A 20,462-nucleotide genomic window follows, 5' to 3' on the forward strand; every position below is an offset into this window, starting at 1 on the left:
TGGAGAATTATTCTGTGAGATGGTTATGTCAAATCGTCAGCCAATCTATGTATGTCAATCCATCGACTGCTATGGTATTAGTTCATGCTGACATCAAATGCTTTTGGTTGATATATCCTTGTTTATACTCATTGAGGTCCATAATCACCTCTTCTGCCCACCACCTATCATATTTAACAACTTATCGACCATCAGTTTCTGTGTCTTTCAGTCAACGTATCAAAAGGACAAATAGGTTCGCTTGTGAACGTTGACATCCACGTGTACCACTTGAACGTTATCGGACGTGGTCAACTTTAGCTCTGTAATCCGAGTTTCTTGAACGCAACCCGAGTTCACTCTGTTTAAGGTGGGTGTTAATGTGGGCCGGGCGAGACCGGGTTGTCTTCACACACTAAAGGACAACAAGAAACTGGTCCAAGATTAGGCCCATAACAACGCAAATAATTTGAACCGATCGAACATGGACCCCTGGCCGGGCCGGCCCGGGGCTTCGGCATCGGTCGGTTCATCTGAACCCAGTGAACCTGATTTTCCACAAACACCGGATATGACGGTGCGTCGGCTCAACCCGGGCTCGCCCAAAATCTATTTGTACCCCGAACGGGAAAGGCACAAGGGTTCCTCTCGGTGTCTTTCGCCCTTCCCTCGTCACACCGCCTCTCCCATCCTCCCAATCTCACCGGTGACGCTCTCTGTCTCAAGGGTTGCCGGAGCCCTCCGCCTCTGGTCGGGGACTCGACCCCTCAACCCCTGGTTCTTCGATCGGAGATCGGAGGAGAGGAAAGTTGGCTCGCGATGGCGGACGACTACGCCATGATGGAGAACGACGAGGACGATGAGATCACCCAGGAGGACGCCTGGGCGGTCATCAGCGCCTACTTCGAGGAGAAGGGCCTCGTGCGCCAGCAACTTGACTCCTTCGACGAGTTTATCCAGAACACTATGCAGGAAATCGTCGACGAGTCCGCTGATATCGAGATCCGTCCAGAGTCTCAGCACAACCCCGGCCGGCAGTCCGATTTCGTTGAGGTTGCCCTCTTCTTCTTTTCCCTGCTCCGATTGCTTCCTATATGTTGTAAAAGGCGCAGTTGAAGTGAGAAGAGGGTTTGATTCCTTGGTTGACTGAGATAGAGGACTAAGTCATGTGGTTGGATTGAATTTGCTTCAGCAAAAGGAATTATGAATGAAAGAACATAACTATACTGCAAATTAAACCTTTTTATACGGTAAATTACTCAATATTAAGTAGAGAAATTACATGACAGAAACCTTCAGGAGTTGGCCTATGCAGAAATTTAACCTCTTTAATAAATGATTCTGAAATGTTCACTTTACCATTATAGGATAAGTGGCCCACAACTGTTGCTCCTCTTGCTAGTTTTATAATCTACGGTGTTTAGAGATGAAGCATCGATTTCATTTTCTTTGTATCAACTTGAGCCTGATGGCATGCATAAACTGTGAATTGCTATGTTCGATCATGTTGCTTTTTTGCCCTTTTCCTCTTTTTGGGGTTTTGTCATAAGGGTTCCGTTCTGTTGTTCTTGGGGTGTGTAACAGGAGGTTCCTTGGTCTCATGTGACAATTGTGGAATGCTAGGGTGTAAATTCACTCCTGTCAAAATAATAACAGTTTGGGCTGTTGCATTTTACTTTAAAATCATTGATCTCGGTTATTGTAAAGTGAATGTCCTGTGAATTGAAATAACTTGTTCCTTATGGATTTCCCCTTCCTATGTCAATCTGCAGACTATTTACAAGATAAGCTTTGGTCAAATATATTTGAGTAGGCCAATGATGACTGAATCAGATGGTGAAACTGCGACATTATTCCCCAAGGCTGCGAGGTTGAGGAACTTGACTTATTCGGCTCCACTGTATGTTGATGTCACTAAAAGGATCATAAAAAAGGGACATGATTGTGAAGAAGTTGCAGAGACTCAAGATTTTGCAAAAGTTTTTATTGGAAAGGTGAAGAATAATTTTGTCTCATTTTCTTTGATCGGATGTTATTCCATTCAGCACTTCATATGTCTTTATCTTGCAGGTTCCTATAATGCTCCGTTCCAGTTATTGCACTTTATATCAAAATTCGGAGAAGGATTTAACAGAGCTTGGGGAGTGTCCTTATGATCAGGGAGGATATTTCATCATCAACGGAAGTGAGAAGGTGTTAATTGCACAGGAAAAGATGAGCACAAATCATGTATATGTATTTAAAAAGAGGCAGCCCAACAAGTATGCCTATGTAGCTGAAGTTCGGTCTATGGCTGAGAATCAGAACAGACCAGCAAGCAGCATGTTTGTGCGTATGCTTTCTCGTACTAGTGCAAAAGGGGTAAGTTTTATTACACATGCACTAACTTCCTTTTGCTTTCGATTGCAATCTTTTATATTTCCTGGTGTTCATGTATATATACATATTTTGAATGTTCATGTTCTTTGTATACCATATTCCTCCTGATAATGCAATTTTTCTACCACTAACAGGGTTCATCAGGTCAATACATTCGAGCTACTCTTCCATATATCCGGGCTGATATTCCAATAATAATCATCTTCCGAGCATTGGGGTTTGTAGCTGACAAAGATATACTGGAACATATATGCTATGACTTTTCTGATACTCAAATGATGGAATTGTTGAGACCATCCCTGGAAGAAGCATTCGTTATACAGAATCAGCAGGTAGTTTGTCAATTCATTTTTTTTTTATTGTGGTGCATATTCAAGTTATTTCAGTTTTTCTCCTATCTAATTTATTTTTTCCTGCATCTGTTTGTTGTTCCTCTTTCTTTTATGTATATTCTAAAGCTGAAGTTGATGCCTACAGATATGGATTGGTTCATCTCTATGAAAATTCTATATTTAGTCATGCATGATGCATTGATTTCTCATATTGACATCATAATCTTGTCTCTGATGGGCATTGTACTTGAAAGGTCTTTTGGTTGCTGTTTCTTCAGCTTATGAATCTTAAGTAGGTCTTCCTCCACTAAGAAACTTTTAGAACTTACACCCCAATTCTTCCTTCTGTGGGAGGTGGGCTGCCTATATTTCACTTCATCATTGTAGTTAGAAAACATACTAGCTGTACTTCCTCAAAGGATGGTGGATTGATCATAGGCAAAGGTTTAAAAGTATCCTGAAAGGATGGTGATTGAGCTTGCCCATAAGCTGCTAACAGCTGCAAGGAGTAGTTATATAAATGCTTTGAGGTGGCAATTTTCCACCCAATAATTCTTTAGCAACTATTATTAATGTTGAGTAGGACACTAAGGTAGCAAGCAAATAAATCATATATAATTATCATCTATGACCTATCTAACCATTTACCATATGACTATTACAAATTTTTTTTAGACCTAAACTTGCAACACCTCGTTTTAGTCGCACATCGGGTGTGGTGAGTATTTTAATTGACTTATAAAGGTCTAATGAGCTTAAACATTTTGGGCCAGTTATCTCATTAGATCGGATCATACCAATAGCTATTATGGTATTAGAGCCAACTAGTGATTTCAATACGCGCTCAAGCGCTCGGGCAAGGCGAGGCGAGGCCCAAGCGCCTCGCTTCATTTCCAGGCGGCGCACTTCAAAGAGGTGTTGCCTGGGCGCTCGCCTGAGCCCAGGCGTCGGCTTCGGGCTAGCGCTCAGGTTAAACTAGGCGACCGAACCAGCGTTCTAGGTTCGGTTCGGTCTCCGATGCTTTAGTTGGTTAATCGAACCAACTAAAGCATCGATATCAGCCTTCCTCTCGCGACTTCCAAACCCTAACCCTGCTCGTCGTCGCTCGTTGCTGCCGCTGTCACTATCGCCGCTCCTGCTCCCACTGCTCGCTGCTACCGTTGTCGTTGCCATTGTCGTTACTCACCGTTGTCGCTCCCACTGCCATCGCCTCTGCTCGCTGCTACCGCTGTCACTACCACTGTCGTTGCTCGTTGTTACCGCTACCGCTACCATTGTCACCACTCTCGTTGTTGCTACCACTGTCGTCACTCACCACTCCCGCTGCTCGCTGCTACCGCTGTCGTTGTCGCTTCTCTCAGTCAGCAACCTCGATTTTCCTCTTACTCACACTCTTCTCACTTTGATGGTATACCGTTAACAATATATTAATAGTATACTGCTAACTGTATACTAGTAATAGTATTTTAATTTATTAGATTAATAATATATTATTTTAATTTTAATACCATTAATTTTTTATTTATTTGAAATTATTGTTATTGTTTTGAATTTTGAGACTTTTTGTTAATGTGATATTGTGATTTTACAATATTTTCTTAATTTAATATCATATTTTATTTAAATAATTATATTTATTAATTATATTATATATTTTTATATTTTAGCGTCTCTCTTCGCGCGGGCGAGTGCCTAGCGCCTCAGGTGTTTTTGGACCTTGGCGCCTAGCGCTTTTTAAATAACTGGAACCAAGTTCCCTAGGACTATTGGACGGGGCTAGCATGTATATCATGCTCCAAAAGGAGCCACCAATAGATTAAGCCTTAGATGTGCTATGCTAATGTTTGATTTGAGCTATGTTGAACCTAGATAAGTATGTCAAGACTTTATGTACGAGAGACTATGATCCCCATGATTTAATCTCATATCAAAAGTGGGCAAGGATTTTGATTGATCTATACATACTACTATAATTTTAATCTTATGAATTTTATGCCAGTGATTTAGAGTCAACAAAATTAATAGGTTGGTTTTCTCATCACATCGAGCCATGGCGAAACTTCTCTCAATTTTACCCAAAAATTCTGAAGGCTCTTATCTCTTCAAGCTAAATTGAGATGTATAAATACATGATCAGAGCTACCTTCTTGAAAGGATATCCTCTCTGTGGTTTTTGTATTATTCTGCATTTTAGGATTTCAATGTAGTGAGAATGATACCTTGAATTTAAGAGAAGCGGCATCACAACTTCTGTTGGCTTGTTCAGGTGGGGTCTGTTTGAGTGGTGAGGCTTGATGTATCTTAATATTCATGTTTATACAGTTGAGGAATGATGGTGTGGTCGAGGTGCAAGATGATCTTTTCTTGAGAACCTAAGCAACTTGACCATGGTGTTTGACAAATCTTTAAGATCATATAGTTTAAGGAAGGTCAAATTTGGTAACTGTGTATAGCAAACACGAAGCTGTTGTCAGTGCAAAAGATGCATTCTTCAAGAGGCAAAGGAAAAAAATGAATGGTTTCTTTTGAAGGGCATGGAAAATTTTCTGTTTGTCTCCAATATAATTGGTCTAGTGCTAGCATTTAGCAATTGAGTGGTGGCAGGGAAGCACTTGAATTCTTTTTTTAATGTATAAGAATGCCTTCCCTTCTTGGTTATCATCCTTAGTAGAACATTCTGTAACATTATTGTTACTTCTCTTTGGTTGTAAAAAATTAGGAGTTCCTTATGAGTTCACATTTTGTATATTGGTCATCCTACAATTGATTAGAACAGATCTCATCCATTGTCTATGGTTAAACTGTAGTCTGCAAACTCATTGTTTAAATTTGAACTTAACAAGGAAACCCTTAGTCTAAGGTTAAATTTAATCAACAAACTCATTGTCTAAGGTTAAACTTAATCAGAAAGCCACTATTTTTGTTATATTCTTGAACATGTATGCTGCGACACTCGGTATTTTGTAACATAGATGTTACTTATCCTAAAGTCCCTTATGGGTTTATATCTTGTAGGATGGTCGCTTGATTGCAGATGATAGCTGAACTCATCCATCATCTAAGATTAGGTTGCATTCTTTGAAGCACAACTGTTCACTAATTAAAGTTTTAACATCATTGTCCAGGTGGCATTGGACTATATAGGCAAAAGAGGAGCAACTGTTGGTGTCACTAGGGAGAAGAGAATCAAGTACTGAATATTTTTTACTCTTTCATTAATACTTATGAGTTGCATGCTGATGTTAGGTAGCAAATGATCTGTATTTTTCGGTACTTGATATATGTGCTGCTGATTTGTGTGTAGGTACGCGAAAGAAATTCTTCAAAAAGAAATGTTGCCTCATGTTGGTGTTGGTGAATACTGCGAAACCAAAAAAGCTTATTATTTTGGGTGGGGTGTCTTACCTTTGTTTTATAGTAACCGTGATGGAATATGGAATATTGACATTTGTTTTTCCTCTATAGATATATCATTCATCGTCTGTTGCTGTGTGCTATTGGACGAAGACCTGAAGATGATAGGGATCACTATGGCAACAAAAGGCTGGATCTTGCTGGTCCTCTACTTGGTGGCTTGTTCCGAATGGTTTGCCTTAATATATTGTGTATTAGTAAATTTCTTTACCTTGTTTGGACAGTTCACTTTTATTATAGGTTTTTCCACATGCAGCTGTTCAGAAAATTGACAAGGGATGTGAGATCCTATGTTCAAAAGGTTTTTGATCCTTCTGTCAATCAACTATATTTTCTTTTAGACATTCACCACTTTTTTGGTGTCTAAACTTGGTTATTTTTGTGATATCATAGTGCGTTGACAATGGAAAGGATGTAAACCTTCAATTTGCAATCAAAGCTAAGACTATCACTAGTGGTCTGAAGTACTCTCTCGCAACTGGTAATTGGGGACAAGCAAATCAAGCTGGTACTAGGGCAGGGGTTTCACAGGTCCAACCTTCTTCTATCTGTTTCTATCATACATTTTGTTGCCTGTGTAACTAATATTTGGTAGATGATTCAACTGGCAGGTGTTGAATCGACTGACGTATGCATCTACACTCTCCCACTTGCGAAGACTAAACTCTCCCATAGGTCGTGAAGGTAAATCAATTTAGCCATTTCTTTGAATTCAATTTTCCCTGATGTTGTTTAAGTAGTCAGATAATTCCTTTAATGATATTCACTTTTTGCTAGTTTGTAATTAGAATAATTTAATGATAATTTTATTTATATATAATTTTTATTTATCAGGAAAATTAGCAAAGCCTCGTCAGTTGCATAATTCTCACTGGGGCATGATGTGTCCTGCTGAAACACCTGAAGGACAGGTAATTTTTTAGAAACTTGCATCATTGTTAATAGGAAAGTATGGGTCAAACGCTTACTCTTATGGGAACTAGAAACTTGGTTAATGTAGACTAGCTCTTTTGGAGCTTGTGATTAACTTTGTTTTGTTTATTTTTAACACAATATTCATTGTTGATGTATATGCTCTATGGTTGTGACAGGCTTGTGGCTTGGTTAAGAATTTAGCGCTGATGGTGTACATTACAGTAGGATCCGCTGCACATCCAATTTTGGAGTTTTTAGAAGAATGGAGTACTGAAAACTTTGAGGTAAGTATTATTTATTAGCAATCTTTTATTTTTTTCTCATTCTGAGAGTTGAGATGACAGAAATGGCATGGATAAGTACTGGAAAGATCTATTTTGCTGATTAAGTTATTGCATGGTTTCAACTATTGCAGGAAATATCTCCTGCTGTTATTCCACAGTCGACTAAAATTTTTGTCAATGGCTGCTGGGTTGGGATTCATCGAAACCCAGACCTCTTGGTCAAGACCTTAAGACAATTGAGGAGACAGGTCTGAAACCTTTATCTGGATACTACTTGTATAAATGTTTATTCTCTATGCAGTTTTGCCTGGTCTGTAATTATCTTTTTTTCAATTATTTTTTATGATTGCAAGGTTATTTACAGTTCCTTAAAACTATTTAGACATAAGCCTGTCACAAAGGAGTTGTCATATTTTTCTACTGAAACTTTTGCTAGTAAATCAAACAACTAGGCTGACATAAATCAAGTTCATAGGAGATTTCAACGCAGGAACAGCTTTTCAAACCTAAATTATTGTCTTTAATACTGTTGGGCTTTCTATATAATATTTGTCCATGGAAAACTCATTCACAATTTATCAAACGTTGAAGACCAACCTAATTTCAACAACCTAAGAACAAGCAGCTTCTGTGAGAATAGATATTTTGAACTTTGTTCCACCTTCCTATGGTTAAATGTGATGCAGGATTTAAATGTGAATAACTTCTATTAGTTTAGGAGGTATTTTGCAAAGGTAATAAATTGCCATATGCAAAGTCTAAATTCCATTCAAGCGATGACACTGGTTGGTAGTCACATTGGTATTGTTCTGGTACCCAACTTATGGGCACTATGAGTTAATACTGTCCAGACCAAGAGAAACAGACAGAGAAGAACGGGAGGAGGAGCAAGGAGGCAGAGCAGGACTGGGCGAGGGGGGAGGAAAAGGTAAAGGAGAACAAAAGGTGGAGGAGGAAGCGGCAACCTGATGAAATAGTGGGATATGGTTAGTCAAGGCAGTGGAGCATTAATGGCAAGATGAAGGGGAGGAGGGAGGGGCAGGTGAGGAGGGAGAGAGATAAAGAGAAAGAAAGGGAAAGAGAGATATTGGAGCATGTGAGGAAGTTAAAATAAAGGAAAAGATAGCTGTCAAAAAAATAAAAAATGCTAGGGGTATCAGGTGATAGGATTACTAACCATTAACCCTTATTCAGGACCAGACTGGATGAAGTGATGCATCTAATTTGTTGGTCAAATGTTAAATACTAGCTCATGGCCATATTACAACATATCCAATATTACTAGTTTGATTTTTTTTTTATTGCCAAATAGAATTTCACCAGGTCCATGTCCCATTTTCTGGTCAAACTGATGATTGTTGGTTAATACAGACCGGTCCGATTAGTTTTGTAATCTATGGCCCCCACATGGCAACATTTCCAATATTTCTAGTTTGGTTTCATAAATTGCCAAAAAGATGAAAAAAGGAAGCCAAATGAAAAAAAAGAAAGAAGGGCTTGATTGAAGATTTTAAGAGTTGATTCAAGGATCTTTCATATGCGAAAGTTTATTAATATTGAAGATTGTACAAAAAAGAAGTCTACTGATTAAATATTTTATTCAGGATTATTGTTTGTCAAAATATGAAAATATATCTTCTTTGCAGAAGGAAAGATTTAGGGATTGGTATGTCTTATTTGTGAGTATTATTCTTTCTCATTTTTGTAATTTTTCATTGTACTCGGGCCTGGGGAATTAATATAATTAAAAGATCATAAAAGGACAGAACAAAAGCAAATTTTTTCGCAATATGCACTAGTAGTGTGACAGTACAGTATAAGTTCTAGGCTTTTTGCTGATTGGTTCCACTATTGCAAAGCTGCCCCAAATCCAGAAGAACATTCTTTTCCAGTCTCTTCAACCAATCAATACAACCCCCATGAGATAACTTGGGTAACTGCTGTGGTTTTGACCGAATATTTAATCAATCGAGGAACATGGTGTGATTTCATCATTTGTGTATCTATGTCTGAGACATGTGGAGGTATGAGACATTTGTCTCTAGGAGTTACACTTTGAGCTAGAGTGATTATGATAGTTATCCTTTTTTAATTATCGTTTCCAATTATTATCTTTGCCTTTCTCTCTCTTTTTCTTTCCCGCTTCTCAAATTAAAGAATATATGTTTTTTCTGCTCAATATGAACTTCTCCTATAATGAATGGCATTGCAACAGAATATAATTTTTAGTCCTTATCAAGTTTGTATTCTTTGAGGCATAGATCTGGTATTCTATAAAATAACTTTCTTTAAAGGACAATATTCTATGATAATATTATATTTCATGCTGTTGCTTTGTTTATGTTTGCTGTCTTTGCATGATTGGGCAGGCTATGGTACACAGTCTCTTGGGTTGTAACATCTTTAATATTGTTGCTATATGTCTTATGATTCTTAGTAGGCTCCATGAGCATCCAGTATGCGATTATAATTATTTATTCTCTTGACCAATCAAACCTCTACATAGTGATTACTTTCTATTTCATTTTTGTTCTACTTAGCCATGTCATCATCTTTTGTCTGCATGTTTATCGAAAGTGCTCCATTTACCATGATTTTTCTCTCACAGATTGATGTCAACACTGAAGTGGGAGTTATACGAGATATTCGTCTCAAGGAATTACGGCTTTACACAGACTATGGTCGCTGTAGTCGTCCACTATTTATTGTTGAAAAGCAAAGGCTGCTGATAAAGAAAAAGGATATTCGAGCATTACAACAAAGGGTATCGTTCTTACAGTAAAAGATCAATTAGATCTTTTCTGAAGGTTATAGTTTCATATATTAACTTTTGTATGCTTTTCTCCCAAATAGGAAACTCCGGAAGAGGGTTGGCATGACCTTGTTTCTAAGGGATTCATAGAGTATATAGATACCGAGGAAGAAGAAACTACAATGATTTCAATGACAATTAATGTAAGCTTCCATATTTTTGTTCAAATATCCTCTTTGGACACATTTTTTAGTTATTAATAAGGGAAGATCTTTTCATGTGAAAACAAATGACATTGCATTTGGTTAATATGTTGAAAAAAAGATGGCCACTAGTGCCTGTCCCATTAATTAAATTTTACATAGAAGATGTGTAGCATAGTTTCCCAAAAGCTGCACCCAGTTTCATGATTCAACAATCAGAATCTTTTTTGGTAACACAATACCCTAGATGAGCAGTCTTGATATTTTTTTTACAAATTAATCATACTTCATTGTTACTCAACATTGTGTTACCTTTGAGTAAAGAGGATTACATGATTAGTCTCTAAGGAATACAACATTCAATTCGTGTTTTAAATTTTAAGACCAAAGGATAAAGATGCAGTGTTTTGAGGCTAAGTAAGACGTAGAAGATATAGAATCTTCTTACTACAAAGAATTTTCTGAAAATTTGGACACTAAGGTATTATATAATGATTTCATGTTATATCAACTAAAAAGGTGATATTTGTTTCCTGACATGCTAGAGTGCCACATTAAAATGGAACATACATAGGTCTCCATGGTAGAAACTTACTCTTGGTTGCATAAGTGGAAGTTATATTCATTATTAATTGGTTATGGCTGCACACTTCAGGATCTTGTGAATGCAAGGCAGAACCCAGAGGAAGCGTATTCTGAAACTTACACTCATTGTGAGATCCACCCATCATTAATATTGGGTGTTTGTGCATCTATTATTCCATTTCCTGACCACAACCAGGTATCTGTTAAACGCTACTAAGCATCATTTGCTCCTTGTACTTGTTACTATAGCTCTTCTAATTTGGTTATTTGTTATCAGTCACCTCGTAATACATATCAATCAGCTATGGGTAAACAAGCAATGGGAATTTATGTGACAAACTATCAGTTACGGATGGTATGTATAATCCAACTTCTTTACAGTTTGTTGTATCAAGTACAAGGGGATGCTAATTTGTAAGGCTTTTTCGTGCAGGATACGTTAGCTTATGTTCTATACTATCCGCAGAAGCCCCTTGTTACTACTCGTGCAATGGAGCATTTGCACTTTAGACAACTTCCAGCAGGCATTGTAAGAGTACTACATTTTTTTTATTATGCTGCAACAGAAGTCATTAAGATATCTTTGTTTATCTCATAATTGTATTTTCTGTGTAGAATGCTATTGTTGCAATTGCTTGCTATTCTGGGTATAACCAAGAAGACTCTGTTATTATGAACCAATCTTCAATAGATCGTGGATTCTTTCGATCATTGTTTTTCCGTTCTTACAGGTCTAAGATCTGAACCATTCATCTTTTGATTGATGATTGGTCTTCAACATTATATTCTACAGAAAGTTTATTTAATATCAGTGACAACCTCTTTTGCCAGGGATGAGGAAAAGAAAATGGGAACTCTTGTTAAAGAGGATTTTGGGCGTCCAAACAGGGAAAACACCATGGTCAGTTTTTAAGATTGACCATGCATTAGTGACTAATTTTTCTAGTTTAGGAATGCGGATTTATATTTTCCTTAATTTCAGGGCATGCGTCATGGGTCATACGAAAAACTGGACGATGATGGTCTTGCACCTCCTGTGAGTATCAGTAATTTTCTCATGCACCCAGGCCTGTTAATGCCTTTTTCTTATATCTAGTTAAACCCCGTTGTACCAGGGTACAAGAGTCTCTGGTGAAGATGTTATAATCGGAAAGACGAGTCCAATTCCTCAAGATGATGCCCAAGGACAAGCTTCAAGATACACACGCCGTGATCATAGTACTAGTTTGCGTCATAGTGAAAGCGGGATGGTGGATCAGGTATTATATTCACCACCTCTGCTGTTATTTGGCTGTCGCAATGGAATATCTTGGAAGTTGAAAGCTCTTGGTATTGGATGCAATTCAGTTTTGTTCATCGAGCATGCATCATCTGCAGGTTTTATTAACTACAAATGCTGATGGTTTGAGGTTTGTGAAAGTGAGGATGCGATCTGTTCGGATACCTCAAATCGGTGATAAGTTTAGTAGCAGACATGGTCAGAAGGGAACAGTTGGTATGACATACACACAGGAGGATATGCCGTGGACAGTGGAAGGCATTACACCTGATATTATTGTAAATCCACATGCCATACCTTCTCGAATGACCATCGGTCAGCTAATTGAGTGCATCATGGGAAAGGTTGCTGCTCACATGGGAAAGGAGGGTGATGCTACCCCTTTTACTGATGTCACTGTAAGTATGCTGCTTTGACTTGTAGGTCACTTTGGTGCTATACTATTCCATTTTTGTCTCTTACACCAGTGGTAGAAAAGGGGGAAACAGGTAGAAGTATAGTTCGTTGTTGATCTTGGAATTTGGAAAATCTTGCTGTTTCTGGATTTTTTGGTAATGTCTTTTGCTTTTAGAAGTTTCTAGAGATAATTTGTTCTGGTCATCTCTAGAATAATTCCTGCATATCCTTTTCTAGTGCAACACACAATACCTATATATAAGTCCAAGATGGTTGCACACGGTCAATGTGATCTGTCTTGAAGTGCTGAAAACCCTCTTTAAAGTATTTACAATTGCTTAGCCTCTGGCTGCTAAATATAAGATCCTAATCTAGATATCCATGTGATTCTATGATATACTGGGATATGAAGGTGATGCACTTAAAATATTTGCTAAAATAAAACTTAGTACTCTTTTGAGTAAAAAATTCTTGAAAAAATACTATTTTTTTTTCCGTCATAGAGATTTGTGCACATGAGAAAATAACCTCCCTTTAAGTGGAGATCTGATATATCTGCATGCTGCAGAATTTTTATGTGTAACCTCTTCTTTCTGGTTGGAATGCTTGTGACTTATATTCTGCTATCATGAGATCCTGTCAGTATCTAATGGGTCAACATAGGTTGTTTCTTCTTTATGCTTCTTGTGTAAAAAAAATTATCCTTTGTGTTCAGTGCTGACTTATCCTCTTTCAGCATGTTCAAAGTCTTTTTTGTCATGTATTGTAACCATGTATATATTCCCTTTCTAAAAAAAAAACTTTAATGAATTCAGTATCCTACCACTGGATGCATATACAAAACATGGGGACACAGAAAGTATGATAAAACCTTCTAGAATTACATATCTGAATAATTGTACGTATGGTACTGGATGAATTTTTTTTTTCTTCCACCATTACCTTTTCAGGTTGACAACATCAGCAAGGCTCTTCATAAGTGTGGTTATCAGATGCGTGGTTTTGAAACAATGTACAATGGTCATACTGGACGGAAGTTAACTGCTATGATATTTCTTGGTCCTACATATTATCAGAGATTGAAGCACATGGTCGATGATAAGATCCATTCTCGAGGGCGTGGTCCTGTGCAGATACTTACCAGACAGCCTGCAGAAGGACGCTCTCGAGATGGTGGTCTTCGGTTTGGTGAGATGGAGCGAGACTGCATGATTGCACATGGTGCTGCACACTTCTTGAAGGAACGGCTGTTTGACCAAAGTGATGCTTACAGGGTTCATGTGTGTGAGAAATGTGGACTAATAGCTATTGCCAATCTTAAGAAGAATTCTTTCGAGTGCAGAGGTTGCAAGAACAAAACTGACATTGTTCAAGTAAGATATTTTCCCCTCTTTTTCTCTTCGCACAGTGGATCATAGTAGTTCAAGGCCTTAACAGTATATGTAGGTGTTTGCTTGTTCAAAATGCTGTTACTAGTTATGCTTTTGTATGTCTTGAGAGCTGAGCCAACTTAGGTATTAGGTTTTATTGATAATTTTTTGAATATTGATATTGTCAAAAACTAGCCATTTACATAGAGCTGTATAGACATAACTAATAGTAAAAAAACTGGACCTTTCATTTTCATGTCCCCTACCACTCCAAAACCCACAACACAGTGCGATGTTTCTTTGTCCATCTCATTTCTTTTAATATGCTTCAATTCATCTAATTTTTAGCTTTTTTATTTTTTATGAAAGTTCTCTGGCATGTATATTTGTTGATAACCATCCTCCCTTGTAGTAAATACAAGCTTGCTATTGAAATTTGTTTATCCAAATTTTTAAAATTGCCTGAATCTCTTGTGATCATACAGGTGCACATACCTTATGCATGTAAGCTGCTATTCCAAGAACTTATGGCAATGGCCATTGCTCCTAGAATGTTGACCAAGGAACCGAATCCAACCAAAGATCAAAAGAAGAAATGATGATCAACTGTGCTCTCATCCATGCAAGTTTTCAGTTTTTAGAGAATACCCTGCTCCTGGATCAAGGAACTGCAAAACATTTGCATGTTTTGTAATCTTGGGCCCCGTATTATGTGTGAGACACCCAAATCGCAGTCTAGTCCAACTATTGAGGTTATGAGCACAAGTACTTGTCCATTCTATAGTTAGAAAAAGGAAGCTTGATGCAGAAACAATGGTGCTTGTTCCATTCTAGTTATATGTTTTTACAAATCTATCAGACATTAATAGTTGTGCTACACTGCTAACCATGTGAATGTCTTGTCCAAGTTGACTGTGGTTCTATCTGGAACATCACAAGGGACACCTGAATTGTGTAATAGTCCTCAAAAAGTTGGCATAAATATCACGATGATCGTATGTCACTGTTGCTAAAATATTTTCATCGTTTTGTTCAGTTGCATTAACAATTTGAGATTTGATTACATAAAATATTTATTCTTATCGCGCAAGGGTATGGATACTGAGTGACTGCGGGACCCACTGGGGCCCAACTGTTGCCTCCAGAGGTAAACCAGGTACGTTCGGGGGTAAGTATTGTGAGTGGAGAAAGGGTTGGGCTGCTATCTCGAAGAGGCGAGGCGGTTTTCCTTGGGCAAGGCCGACCGCTATATGACCGAAAACCCGAAGCCCTAGTTAACCCCTTTTCCGTTTGGAGCTTCGACCTCCGGAGTAGGGAGCGTATCCTTCCTCTCGCACCTTTTCCTCTTCTACGCCTCTCTCTGTCGGCGGCCGGCACTGCCTTCTTCATTCGCCTACGCCCCTTTGCCTGTCCCAATTCCACTCCCTGGAGAATTCTTCCTCTCTACTGCGTAGTCTGCTGTGCGGCCGCGCCATCCACCGCCTCGAACTCAGGTAAAATACTGTTCTTCCTCCGCTTCCTTGGAAGAATTTCTACGAGTTTGTGGTTGATTTTGGTTTCTTACTGGTTGTTTTGGTTTCAGTTTGGATGTTTTGGATGGTGCTTCCTCATTTTCTCTGCAGTTTTTTTGTTCATGATCTTAATATTTTTTTCCCCTTCGTTGCTCTTCCTGTAATCGTCGATTAGGTTTTGATAGATTATTCGATGTCTTTTTTGGCCATGTAGGAAGAGATCTATTCTGCAAACCCTAGCATTTACTACCAAGTCTTTTATTTATGTACAGACTTCTATATTCGAAGCTTTTTTGCAACTCCAGTACAAACCTAATCGAAGCTTCTATATTTATGTACAGACTTCTATATTCGAAGATTCAATACAAAAGCTTTTTGCTGTAACACAGGGTTGTTTTTTTTTTCCTTTTTTTCTTGTGCATAGAGTCAAGAAAGGAGTTTCGTAGACACAGAAAGATCTTCAACAAAATTTATTATTTTATGCTTCTTTTCTTTCGAATGATGACAGATAGTCATATTGTTACACTAATATTAATTTTGATCTTTTAGGTTATACTATTATTTTTATTAAAAAATAATAAAATTAGGATGCTTACATCAACTTGTTATCTTTTTTCAGATTGTTTGCACATATTAAGTCTCTTTTTACACGAATGTCACCTGGTAATTTCTGATGGCTGATCACCATAATGGAAGTGCAAAACCACCAGCCTCTGCGGCTGGTGCTTATACAATCAACCTTGAGAACTTCAGCAAGCGCCTCAAGGGGTTTTATACTCATTGGAGGGATCATAAATCTGATCTTTGGGGTTCTACAGATGCTATTGCAATTGCAACCCCACCTACTTCTGAAGATCTTCGTTACCTTAAATCCTCAGCACTGAATATATGGTTGCTTGGATACGAGTTTCCTGAAACCATTATGGTTTTCATGAACAAGCAAATTCATTTCTTATGTAGTCAGAAGAAGGCCAACTTGCTTGGTACCATTAAAAAGTCTGCCCAAGAGGCTGTTGGAGCTGATCTTGTAATACATGTCAAGGCAAAAAATATTGATGGGGCATCCCTGATGGAGGAGGTTATACGTGCTGTTCGTGTACAGTCTAAATCAGAGTCTCCTATTGTTGGATATATTTCAAAAGAAGCACCTGAAGGGAAGCTACTTGAGAGCTGGGCTGAGAAGCTAGGCAGTTCGACCTTACAGCTAACTGATGTAACAAATGGTTTCTCTGAATTGTTTGCTGTCAAGGATGTCACAGAGCTTACCTGCATTAGGAAGGCAGCATATCTAACTTCATCGGTGATGAAAAATTTTGTAGTTCCAAAACTTGAGCGGATAATTGATGAGGAAAAGAAGGTTTCTCATTCTTCCCTGATGGATGATACAGAAAAGGCAATACTTGAGCCATCGAGGGTCAAGGTTAAACTGAAGGCAGAAAATGTTGATATATGCTATCCTCCTATCTTTCAGAGTGGAGGTCAGTTTGATCTTAGACCCAGTGCTTCCAGTAATGATGAAGATTTGTACTATGATTCCACAAGTGTGATCATTTGTGCAATTGGCTCACGTTATAATAGTTATTGCTCAAATGTTGCTAGAACATTTTTGATCGATGCAACTGCAATTCAGAGTAAGGCATATGAGGTGCTTCTTAAAGCTCATGATGCTGCAATTGGTGCTTTAAAGCCTGGAAATACTGTTGGTGCTGCTTACCAAGCTGCGTTAGCAGTGCTTCAGAAGGAAGCACCAGAGCTTATTCCATACCTTACAAAGTCAGCTGGAACAGGGATAGGTCTTGAGTTTCGTGAGTCTGGGTTGAGTTTAAATTCAAAAAATGACCGTTTGTTGAAGGTTGGGATGGTTTTTAATGTGTCACTTGGTTTCCAGAACCTCCAGTCTCAGACTAACAATCCAAAGACGGAGAAGTTCTCTTTGTTGCTAGCTGATACTGTTATAGTAAGTGAGAAACCTGCTGAGGTCTTGACTGCAGGCTGCTCCAAAGCAGTTAAGGACGTTGCTTACTCATTCAACGAGGAAGAGGAAGAACCTCCTAGAGTCCGACCTGATCTGAATGGCAGTGGAGTGCTTCCTTCCAAAGCAACCCTAAGGTCAGACAACCAGGAGATGTCGAAGGAAGAGTTGCGGAGACAGCACCAAGCAGAGCTTGCTCGTCAAAAGAATGAAGAGATTGCCAGGAGGCTAGCTGGTGGTGGGTCTTCAGCTGCAGAAGGGCGAGGTCCAGTAAGAACTTCGAGTGAGCTGATTGCTTACAAGAATGTAAGTGATATACCGTTTTCTAAGGAACTAGTGATACAAGTAGACCAGAAGAATGAAACTATCCTATTACCAATTTACGGAAGCATAGTGCCCTTCCATGTTTCTACTGTGAAGAGTGTGACCTCCCATCAGGACAACCGAACCTGCACTATCCGCATAATATTTAATGTACCTGGTACACCATTTAGTCCCCATGATGCGAACACCCTTAAGTTTCAAGGTGCTGTTTATTTGAAAGAAATCACATTTCGGTCCAAGGATCCGAGGCATAGCAGTGAAGTGGTACAACAAATCAAGACCCTTAGGAGACACGTCACATCTAGGGAGTCAGAGAGAGCTGAAAGGGCTACTTTGGTTACCCAGGAGAAACTGCAGCTTTCTGGAAACCGAATGAAACCAATAAAATTACCAGACCTGTGGATACGCCCCTCATTTGGCGGTCGTGGAAGGAAGCTTACAGGCACTTTGGAGGCTCATGTTAATGGATTCCGTTATTCCACATCAAGACCTGATGAGCGAGTTGACGTCATGTTTGCAAACATCAAGCATGCCTTCTTACAGCCTGCAGAGAGAGAAATGATTACGCTGTTGCACCTCCACCTGCACAATCATATCATGGTGGGCAACAAGAAGACAAAAGATGTTCAGTTTTATGTGGAAGTCATGGATGTTGTGCAGACTTTAGGCAGTGGGAGGAGATCAGCTCTCGATCCTGATGAGATCGAGGAAGAACAGCGCGAGAGGGATCGGAAAAATAGGATAAACATGGAATTTCAGAACTTTGTGAACAAGGTACAAGATCACTGGGCACAACCACAATTCAAAGCTCTTGATTTGGAGTTTGATATGCCTCTGAGAGAGCTTGGATTTTATGGAGTTCCTCACAAGGCTTCGGCTTTCATCGTTCCAACTTCCGGTTGTTTGGTTGAGCTTATTGAGACACCATTCTTGGTGGTAACCTTGAGTGAAATCGAGATTGTTAATCTGGAGAGAGTGGGGTTTGGGCAGAAGAATTTTGACATGGCCATTGTGTTCAAGGACTTCAAACGGGATGTTCTTCGCATAGATTCTATTCCATCCTCGTCTCTTGATGGAATCAAGGAATGGCTCGATACAACAGATCTGAAGTACTATGAGAGTAGACTGAACCTCAATTGGCGCCCGATCCTGAAAACTATAACTGAAGACCCTGAGAAGTTTATCGAAGATGGTGGATGGGAGTTTTTGAACATGGATGCCAGTGACTCGGACTCTGAGAACACTGAGGAGTCAGACCAAGGATACGAACCGTCTGATGTTGAGCCAGTGTCTGCTTCAGATGATGAAGACAATGAGAGCGAGTCCCTGGTGGAGTCAGATGATGACGAGGAGGAATCCGAGGAGGATTCCGAGGAGGAGAAGGGGAAGACATGGGAAGAATTGGAACGGGAGGCAAGTAACGCTGACAGAGAGAAGGGTGATGAATCAGACAGCGAAGAGGAGAAGCGCAGGAGGAAGGCAAAAGCATTTGGGAAGTCACGGATTCCAGATAGAAGGGATTCGAAGGGAGTACCTGCTGCTAAGAGACCAAAGTTCAAGTGAAGCCAGCAGTCTTTCCTTATAGAAGGGGCATAATTGGAGCACCTGCTAAGACACCAAATCAGAGTCCGAATGAAGCCAACCATGTTTTGCGAGCTTGTCATGCTATTGAACTTTGTATATTTTCCTAGTGTTGTGCTAGTTTTGTTTAGTGGTCTGTTCATGATGTAGCGCAGAATCACTCGACTTTTACCATGTAAATTTGAATTGCAGATGCAGTCCTGGAAGGAAGTGGCCTCAGAACTTGTTGCAGTCATAAGATACTGCACTTCAAAAGATGTTTGTATTAACTTGAAACATATTTGTTTGGCTATTTGTTTACCAGATCAGCTGCGAGTCATGATTTGGAAGGGAGATGGAACCAGGGAAACAAGAGGAAGCATGGCACAGTATCATGGAAGAAGGCACTCGAAGTGTCGTGGACTTGCTTCTGTTGGTGTCGATCATGAAGGTTTGCCTGAGAACCACCACCTCTATGTCTCCTTTGTCCCTTCACCTGATTGTGGAATCCAACTAAGACCCAACTACTTAATTTAATTCTTTGTATCATCTTTTCTGGTTATCGCTTTGGTTGATTGCTACAACTTTTAACCAGCATTGGTATGCCTCTGCTAGTCTGAGGTGTTGTAGTAACATGGAGCTTGCTAGTGAAAGGAAACAAAAAATTAGGTGTTTTTTGTTTGTATCATGAGCTGTGCATCATAGCCTTCTTACATTTAGAACAAATACTACAATGACTCTCTATATATTCCTTTTACTTAAGTCTTTGTTTGTATTCATATGCTTTGACATTTCTGAGCATGGATCCCTATGTATGCTTCTATGTAGTACAAGTTTTTCTTTCCGTATACCAATGGTCACAGAATATAGATCAGGCTAAAATAATTGTATTGCATGAAGTTCCATAGCTTTAATCACCTGATTCAGAAAATTCAATGTGTTTAAAGTCGTTTATTGATTCAGGATTTTGATGTTTGCATATTGACTCCTCCAAATCCGAAGAAAGTAGCTGAGGGAGATGGTGGGGTGATTGTCAAATCTAGCTGTTCAGACTTGGATGATTGCATATTGACTCCTCCAAAGCCAGGTTAGCTAGCTGTTTCATTCTTGCCTTGGATGTGATGGTTCTGTTCATGTGATGATGTCCCTTGATCGTGACGCAGGATTCCATTTCTGGTCCCATTCATCTCTCTCACTTTCCTGTCAT

At 39.1% G+C, this 20,462-nt stretch overlaps 2 protein-coding genes across 2 annotated transcripts; both read left to right on the top strand.

The window, feature by feature from the left end:
• The first annotated feature begins 608 nt into the window (after positions 1 to 608).
• LOC135636267 (DNA-directed RNA polymerase II subunit RPB2) lies at positions 609 to 14,923 on the top strand. Its single transcript, XM_065147908.1, has 25 exons — positions 609 to 1,032; positions 1,752 to 1,973; positions 2,050 to 2,340; positions 2,493 to 2,690; positions 5,816 to 5,880; positions 5,995 to 6,081; positions 6,156 to 6,276; positions 6,361 to 6,405; positions 6,498 to 6,635; positions 6,716 to 6,788; positions 6,939 to 7,015; positions 7,196 to 7,303; positions 7,435 to 7,551; positions 9,912 to 10,067; positions 10,157 to 10,258; positions 10,914 to 11,039; positions 11,121 to 11,198; positions 11,277 to 11,372; positions 11,459 to 11,574; positions 11,675 to 11,744; positions 11,826 to 11,879; positions 11,959 to 12,102; positions 12,221 to 12,520; positions 13,469 to 13,891; positions 14,374 to 14,923. The coding sequence occupies exons 1-25, from the start codon at positions 799 to 801 to the stop codon at positions 14,485 to 14,487; spliced, it is 3,555 nt and encodes a 1,184-aa protein (XP_065003980.1). The 5' UTR covers positions 609 to 798; the 3' UTR covers positions 14,488 to 14,923.
• A 167-nt stretch (positions 14,924 to 15,090) lies between these two features.
• On the top strand, positions 15,091 to 19,568 carry LOC135636268 (FACT complex subunit SPT16-like). The gene is made up of 2 exons (XM_065147909.1): positions 15,091 to 15,381; positions 16,019 to 19,568. Exon 2 carries the CDS (start codon positions 16,073 to 16,075, stop codon positions 19,256 to 19,258), a length of 3,186 nt encoding a protein of 1,061 aa, XP_065003981.1. The 5' UTR covers positions 15,091 to 15,381; positions 16,019 to 16,072; the 3' UTR covers positions 19,259 to 19,568.
• The last annotated feature ends 894 nt before the right edge of the window (positions 19,569 to 20,462 follow it).

This window comes from Musa acuminata, chromosome BXJ3-4 (genome assembly GCF_036884655.1).
Source record: "Musa acuminata AAA Group cultivar baxijiao chromosome BXJ3-4, Cavendish_Baxijiao_AAA, whole genome shotgun sequence".
In the NCBI taxonomy this organism is placed as follows: Eukaryota; Viridiplantae; Streptophyta; class Magnoliopsida; order Zingiberales; family Musaceae; genus Musa; species Musa acuminata.